The sequence below is a fragment of the Botryllus schlosseri genome, unplaced genomic scaffold (genome assembly GCF_051294905.1).
Source record: "Botryllus schlosseri isolate E-star unplaced genomic scaffold, Bs_hap1 Bs17a, whole genome shotgun sequence".
NCBI classification, from domain to species: domain Eukaryota; kingdom Metazoa; phylum Chordata; class Ascidiacea; order Stolidobranchia; family Styelidae; genus Botryllus; species Botryllus schlosseri.
The window spans coordinates 2,639,256-2,647,796 of NW_027648626.1; the positions used below are offsets into that span (position 1 = coordinate 2,639,256).

General features: G+C 42.8%; 1 protein-coding gene across 1 annotated transcript; it reads left to right on the plus strand.

The window, feature by feature from the left end:
* Positions 1–510: 510 nt before the first annotated feature.
* LOC145459762 (chromosome-associated kinesin KIF4A-like) lies at positions 511–6,203 on the plus strand. The gene is made up of 4 exons (XM_080338312.1): positions 511–3,084; positions 3,678–3,795; positions 4,297–4,428; positions 5,877–6,203. The coding sequence occupies exons 1-4, from the start codon at positions 511–513 to the stop codon at positions 6,005–6,007; spliced, it is 2,955 nt and encodes a 984-aa protein (XP_080194438.1). The 3' UTR covers positions 6,008–6,203.
* Positions 6,204–8,541: the final 2,338 nt, after the last annotated feature.

An 8,541-nucleotide genomic window follows, 5' to 3' on the forward strand; every position in this document is an offset into this window, starting at 1 on the left:
TTCACAATGTGTATGGAATGCCAATCTGCAAGGTCCGACAATAAAGGCGTACTGGGAAATAAATATTATACCCCTATTTCATGCTGCTGCCCGCCGCGTCATCAAAACTACGAAATTGGCCCGCGATAAAATTGGAGTTTGGGACCCCTGATCTAATCGATGATACTCTTGATGCTCTTATGTTTTGCGTCAATTCAATATCACAAGGACTAAATGTTATTTGTGTAACTTGTATGTCTATTTTACTACTTTTCTAATCCCGGGATTGAGGAGCGAAAGTCCCGGGAAATCCCGATCCCGGGATTTCAAATTTGATCCCGAAGTCCCAACCCTAGATTACACGTCATCGCTCCTTGAACCCTTTCTAAAGTCCTGGCACGCACTAAGCCTATATGAAAAACTGCAATCAAATGATTTTTCTTCAATTTCCAGGTTATTTTTATCATATCTGAGTTTGATAGTTGAATCACTCGAGCAAAAATAATTGTGACAAGTCCTAATAAAGGTATCATGGCCGTCGACTTCTCAAATCGCCCCATTTCCATCCCTGTGAAGGCCGCCGTCCGAGGACGGCCTCTTATTCAAAAAGAAATCAACGAAGGATGCCAAACGTGCCTGGAATTCATACCAAACGCAAACCAAATTGTGTTACGCAAAAGCAGACCCTTCACTTTCGACCACGTGTTCGGCGGCGACGTTGGACAAGAAGAAGTCTACAACACAGCCGTCAAGAAGTTGACGAAAGATATCTTCAAAGGGTATCACGCCGCTGTTATTGCATACGGACAGACAGGTAGCGGAAAGACTTATTCGATGGGTTCCGCACATTCGTCTGGCGAATGCGAGGGCGAAATGACTGGCGTCATACCCCGTGTCATTTCTGATATCTTCAAATTCATAAGCGAAAATAAAGACTGTGAATATACCGTTAAGGTATCGTATCTCGAACTATACAAAAGAGATTTGCATGATCTGCTCAATCCCAGTTCAGACCCGAGGCAATTGACTATTCGCGATGCCCCAGATGGGGGTACCGTGGTGAGTGGCCTGTCGGAGGTCACAGTCAGTGATTTGCAATCAACGTTGCGTTTAATGGAACAGGGCAATTCTAACCGCACGACGGCTGCTACCGCGATGAATTTGGTATCGTCGCGATCACACGCAATTTTCACGATCATACTGGAATCGGTCGCAGCGCACGACGCTAACGATAAAATTGCCTCGAAATTCCATTTAGTCGATTTAGCTGGGTCAGAGCGCGCCAAACGCACAAAGGCAGAAGGCGAGCGCCTTAAAGAAGGTATCAAAATCAATGAAGGACTGCTCGCCTTGGGTAACGTAATCAGCGCTTTGGCGGATGAAAACACTCGCGCCGGCCATATCAGGTACCGCGAATCCAAACTTACACGCATATTACAAGGCTCTCTTGGAGGAAACAGCCATACATTGATGATTGCATGCGTATCTCCCGCTGATTCAAATTACAAAGAAACATTAAGCACTCTATGTTACGCGGACAGGGTGCGTAAGATTAAAAACGCGGCTGTCGTAAACCGTGATCCCCGACCCCAAGCAATGCTAATTGCGTCTCTGCGTAAAGAAATTACAGAGTTGAATTTGCGATTGCTCGAAAGGGGGGACTCAGCCGGGCCGACTACTTCACGACGACATTCGTCGGAAAGCTACGACCGTATTTTGGAGGAATTGGAAAAGGTCAAATCTGAAAATATGACTTTGAGCGAGCATTTGCAAGAGGCGCTGCAGTACCAAGCCGGCATGTGCGAAAAAGTGATCGTCACTGAGATCAGCCGTGATCAGTACAAAGAAAAGCTGAATGATTTGACGGACGCTGCGAAAAGCGTGGCGGAAAAATTTCAACACGCAGGCTCGTTTAAGGAGAATCTCGCCAACGAATCGGACAGGAACTTTTTCTCTGAACCGATGCGTTTTTGCGAAAATGCGACTGGAATTCAAATTGACGACCCAAACCAGACTTCGGCAGCGATTCTAGATAAGCACGTCAACGCGACAGAAATCGGGCATAGCGCTGATGTTACAGAAGGTAACCTGAAGCTTTCCGATAAAACCATTGAGTCTAACCACGCCATGAAAAACGCAGACTTAGGCAAACAGTTACAGAGTCTGACGAAAACTCTCGCTTTGAAAGAGGAGATTGCTAAAGAAATGGCTTCGAGCGACACACAGATGGTCGCGATCAAGGAGGAATACGAAAAGAAAATGCAGCAGCTCGACAAGGACATACAGAATTTGGCGCAGGAAAAAGCGAATTTGGAAGAAGCCTTGCAGAACGCGAGGAAAACTAACGAGCTCAGCGAGAAACGGCGTCAGCGAGTGAAAGAGCTGGAGGCGCAGATTCAAGAGTTGAAAAACACACTGCAGCGGGAGGTAGCAAAGTTGTGGAAAATGACACAAAAATTGAGCGAGAACGAAAGAGAAAAGGCGGAAAGCGACACACAGATGGTCGCGATCAAGGAGGAATACGAAAAGAAAATGCAGCAGCTCGACAAGGACATACAGAATTTGGCGCAGGAAAAAGCGAATTTGGAAGAAGCCTTGCAGAACGCGAGGAAAACTAACGAGCTCAGCGAGAAACGGCGTCAGCGAGTGAAAGAGCTGGAGGCGCAGATTCAAGAGTTGAAAAACACACTGCAGCGGGAGGTAGCAAAGTTGTGGAAAATGACACGAAAATTGAGCGAGATCGAAAGAGAAAAGGCGGAAAGCGACAAGATGTTGCGCGGCGCTCGGAAACAAGCACAGGAGATGGCCAGCAAGTTTGATGAAGAGAAAACGAGCATGCAGAAAAGCCACCAGGACGAGATGTCGTACTACGTGAACAAGTTTGGTTTGCAAAGCGTGGACGCAGAGGATGAGACGGTGACCACGTTACGCGGCCGGATCGCGGAACAGCAGGAATTGGTGCGGACTTTGCAAGAGGAGAACAAGATACTTCATAGGAGGCTGTTGCGGAAAGAGATCGCGACGCCGTTGAAGAAGCCGATGTTTTTCAACCCGGTTGAAAATGTGGGGTCGTTTTGCTTGGAGAGCGGCGCTGAAATGGACGATGTGAGTAGTTAGGTGTGCGTTTGCTCGTCAATATGACTGCAGACTTGTACAAACTACTTAACTCCAAATGAACTGGAACTAACGACCTTTTCAAATCCTTTTCTAAGCAGATTCAATTCCGAACCAGCTCATTAGATTTGATTTTATCAGATTGGTTTTGGCGGTTTGAACCGTCAAAACCTACTTTCTGGCTATGCCAATGTTATTTATGTGGTCACTGAGCGACCAATGGCTGCAATAACATCTCACATGACGATTCACTCCAGACGATGCGTGTTTTCTGGTTGCTCAGCAGCTAGGCAGATTTTTTTTAATGCGCAACTAGGACTAGTACTCGCTAGTCGCTTTTCATAATCGGTAACTAGAACTACCGGTGCTGCCGGTTAGTCATATCTCAGCACCGAAAAACATATGGCTCAACGCTGTGAATATTCGTGGAATAATGTTTCTGTCAGGTAGCGATTGACCTTTGCAACACGATCATGACGCGCTATCTAATGGCTGCATAAATACACACATTTCCCCTACCCTTAATGGCCGCTGTTATTAGGCGCTGGCCACTGGCATATTATATAATTCTGTCCGTTGTATAGGAATGCGTCTTGGATGAAGACGAGGAAGAGGACGATTGTGACCCCACGCCCCGGAAAAGGCCCAAGAGAACTAGCGGCAGTGGTTGCTCCTGTAGGACCTTGAATAATACTTGTAAATGTAAGTGCCTCACACTCCGGATCTCCTGCTAGGGAATGAATTCTTGGCGACTTTCAACTGTGGTCTCACGCTGCTACATGCCGTGACTGCGGCCTGCCACTTGACATAAGTGTTGGGGTGACTAGGCGTATCCAAAAATCGAGAGAGACTCGTACAGTTTCAGTCAATTTTTAATTCATCAAATATTCTACTTTGTAAAGTCACGTGATCAATATTTGTCTTTCATTTACTGGATTCCGTTCATCTTTTCAATACATGTCAGTTCCGCAATGACAGACAAAACGGTTTCGAAATGCCCTTAGCTGCATAAGGGCCTGTCCGGCACTCATGTCTATAAGACCAAAGTCATTCCTTTCTTGGCAATTTCAACGAGATTTGTTGACTAACTTCCAAATGCTCAAAATTTATTTTTTCTTTCACAAATGCCAATGGTGTATTTATACTTGTATGTGAATTCTGATTGTTTTGTGACGGTTCGAGCTGTCAATTGTAACTATTCAGACGCATATGGCGGCTGCGTAAAGAGAAACCGAAAGTGCGGCCCTCGCTGCGGATGTGCTGCTGACTTTTGTACTAACCGTGAAAACTTTGAAGACGACAAGGGCCAAGAGAGTTCTGCCATGAACGTCGATTGTGAGTAATATACGCAAGTTCAAGTTTCCACCCGAATTCTGAATTCATTAGATTTGCAGTAATCCGTGTGAGCACGAACCGTATCTGAAAATTGACTTGCTAAATTCGCAGTCAATGCGCCTAAATCCCACCGCATTAATTTTACATCCTTATCCTTCCCAACTCTATATCTGATATTGGCTCGGATTCATCGAGTGAATTTAGATTTAAACTCCTGCAATTCTATGTCCTAATTGGACCAAAATGTGTTTGTATTCCTTTTGTATCACGGCCATCGGGCTAAGTCAGAATTATTCAAAGGTTGAATGTAAATTCCGTGTCCAATTCAGTTTGCCTGGAATTTTGAATCCAAATCTGACCAAATTCGTCAAAGTTATTTCCCGTCAGAATCTATACCCCGCCTGTGCGGAAAATTATCGAGACGACAGATTTCGCATACTCGGAAAGGGTCGCTCACACTTTCATTTGTGCGCCTTGGAGTCGACCTTTATCAAAATACACCAGCCAAGGCTGTGTCAACAAAAAGAGTTCGTGTATCATCTAAAAATAGTACATTGAACGCTCTCGTATTCGACATTTCGTGCTGGTGACGTCATATTTTGTGTTACGATTGTTGATATACGCTGTTCTTTCGAATTCTCTACTAGTTGCTGACGATTACCCCTGACGAGTGTCAGCCGAAAATATTCGGGTTCATTTTAATATGAATATGCTATTCAATTGTATATTGAAGTTCTGTACCTCAAAGAAGCTGTTCAAAAATGGTTATGTATATCGCTGGAGAAAATAGATATTTGTAAACATTTCGAAGTCACTGTGATTGACCTTGCTAATCCATCATTTTGTTTTTTTCCACAATCCCCAACAAAACCTCTCTAAACAGCAAAACCTTTGTATATCAGTAGGCTATTGGCGATCGAGCAATTAAAATGAGTCTGTAAAGTAGGATATTCCATCTCAGACGGCCATTATGTTGATGCGAATGGAGTTTTACTAGTGATGAAGCGAAACTGCCTCGTGATCTTCCTAATTTAAATGAACATAAATTAGGTTATCAACTATTTTGCACAATTAGAGGCTTCCCGGACCCCCTGAAAATGCTTCGCGGATCCCGGTTGAGACCCGCTGCTCTAGTAGCTTCACAAATCACTTTAGTTGGAGTACCAGACTACCACTTGTCTGCACCGTATGCCTGTGCCATTAATTAAAATCGCCATAGATTGCTTGTAATGAAGTACCTCTACTTTTTTGGAGTAGATTTGCCTACTTACGCGCACTACTTGCTCAAATGGATATTCTTTTATAGTAATTCTACTTAATCAGTTTTTGAGGCGAAACTACTCGCGGAATTGTGTGAAGTAAATCCTGTATCCTGTCAGCAAAATTTATGCGTCACAGAATGAATCCAAGTTTGCCAATCCGAGAAAGACGGACATGAAACTACTTGCTCTGTTCGGTCCTACATACATTTGCGAGCATGAACATTAACGAGACAACGCCGCGTTCCAATATAACTATTGTTCACGGGCAGTATTTAATAAGGGTTTCTACATACGACATGCAGCCAGAATTCAAATAACTTGTTGACAACTTTGACCGACCAGAGACGTCCGATTGACTTCACCAGCTATTGTTATTAAATTCATTAAATACTGTTTTTGGATTCTGCTTTAAACTGCTTTAAACTTACAGTTTACATTAAATACGATTTATCCCTTGTATAGGGTGAGAAATAGCCTACGCGATTAATGTAGATATTATGTAATCCGGCCCGCCAAGTAGGCCCTACTTCATTTTCCCATATCCGTCCCGCTGACCGGAGAAGTTGCCCGTTAGGGTGGAGTGAAAAATGAAAATTTTTGAATTTCAAAAAAGGGTCTTGATATGTGGTGCCAAATAGTAAACAAATAAATTCTATCATAATTTTGGGTTCGTACACCCTCTAGTGCAGTGGTTCTCAACCTTTTTGGCTTCGCGGACCCCTTTTGACCGTCACGGACCCTCGCGGACCCCCTCAAGTTTTAGTTCAATTTTAGCTCTATTATGGTGCTACCTTCATCTGTCTTGTGCAAATATGAACTGTAGGCTTGTGATAAACAGCAAAATAATGATTTTTCTTGAAGATAACATCATACTATTTATGTAGAAATTGGTGGACTTCTATTATTTCAAAGCTAATTTTGCTGCTGTATTTCTTGGAAGTACGTGGTCGTGTGTTGAAAATCCGCGTCTTCGTTTTGATATGAACGAGGAGTGGCGAAAACCATTTCCGCAAAGATAGATGGAGGCTAATGCAATGATAACGCATAACGCTTCCGACGATATTTTTGGTGTGATCGCAACATTTATGGCACCAAAATGAAGAAACACATATTTTATGAACATATCACGTCCATCATCTAGAGCAGGGACGGGCAACATACCGACCGCGGGTCGGATTCGGCCCGCAGAGAGTTTCTACCGTCAAAGTGAAATCCTAATCTAAAAGTATAGACAAGTTCTATGCTCCAACGAATGGATCCACGGTTTCCAACCAGAGAAAGACTGTCATGAAACGACTTGTTCTGTTCGGGTTTACATATATATTTACGAGCAAACATTTTCGACCATGAACAATTGAACATTAACAAGACAAGGCTGCATACCAATATAACTGGTAATATGAATTTCAGGGTTGGAGCGTAATGCTTTGATAGCAACGAACCACTCCTTGTTCATAAAAAATCACTCTTTTCGATAGTATTAGGATCTTGGTTGTTTTCACACCCTATTTAGCGTCCACTTGCAACGTAATAATTTTATTTATTACACGAGCTTTCGGAGCTCCGCTCCTTCTTCAGGTGTCGATAGGGCATCCGCAATAAGAATGCGCCAAATCTGATAGCCGAGCTATCAGAGCAGGTATATCATTGTCCGATTTATGACGAGTGTCAGCCGAAAATATTCGGGTTCATTTAAATATGAATATACTATTGAATTGCATATTAAAGTTCTTTACTTCCAAGAAGCTGTTCCCTGCATTGGGATAAATTATGGAAATACTTTGGAAATTTTTATTTCAATCGACTGTTCACTAATTTGATGAGACTGACAACTTCAAATCGAGAAGGTTTCGCAGACATTACGAAATCACCCTGATTGACGTTACTATCTCCATATTTTTATTGTTTCAACAAACGCCAACAAAACGTCTCTAAACAGCAATATGTTTGTATCGGCACTTCAGCACGTTATTTGAAAATTGGCAATGAAAATGAGTTTCTACGCCACGATAGTCCATGTCAGACGATTATTCTGATGATATGAGTCATGAGGTTTTACCAGTTGTGGTGCGAAACTGCCTCATGCTTTCTCAAATAAAAAAAAATGAAATAAAAATTTGGTTATCTACCATTTTTAAAATTTAGAGGTCTCGCGGACCCCCTGAAATTGCTTCGCGGACCCCCGGTTGAGAACCGCTGCACTAGAGGGTGTACGAACCCAAAATTATGATAGAATTTATTTGTTTACTATTTGGCACCACATATCAAAACCCTTTTTTGAAATTCAAAAATTTTCATTTTTCACTCCACCCTATTGCCCGTCCCTGCTGTAAGCTGAATACAGTTTCGAAGATTGCATAGTATGAACAGCTTGATGTGTTTGCTATTTCGATAGCAGCAACGTCGGATTACCTGGTAAAACTATGCCACCTCTCGACCATATCTACTAACTACTTTTTCTAACTTGAGTAGTTCTCGGACCTTTTATTTTCCTATAGTTGAAGTAGTTTGCATGTCTTCGAAACTTCTACTTCTAACCGAATAGAAGTTTACAGTGTTACTTCTGTCTGAGTAGCAACTTTGACCGCCTAAGGTACAAGCATGCATGTGTGTCTTCATGCACATTGCACAGTCTCGCATGTCGTTATGCCAGAGTGTTCAAATGTTGTTGAATCGCATTTTGACTTTATATCTTCGTCAGTAACTGCGATCACGATCACAGATATTGTGTTTCAAACCGGTGTCATTTCCGTGCATTCAGATGAAGCGAACACTACGTTTGACGTTAAAACAGTCGTGAATCTCTGTCACGAGTCGAAGTTCTCAACAAAGCCAGATTACTTCAGCCCAA

Bases quoted from the DNA above. Each gene is read 5' to 3' on its own strand.
- LOC145459762 (XM_080338312.1), top strand. From the start codon at position 511: ATGGCCGTCGACTTCTCAAATCGCCCCATTTCCATCCCTGTGAAGGCC. The intron at 3,085-3,677 runs GTGAGTAGTTAG...TCCGTTGTATAG, and splicing joins GCGGCGCTGAAATGGACGAT to GAATGCGTCTTGGATGAAGA. The intron at 3,796-4,296 runs GTAAGTGCCTCA...GTAACTATTCAG, and splicing joins CTTGAATAATACTTGTAAAT to ACGCATATGGCGGCTGCGTA.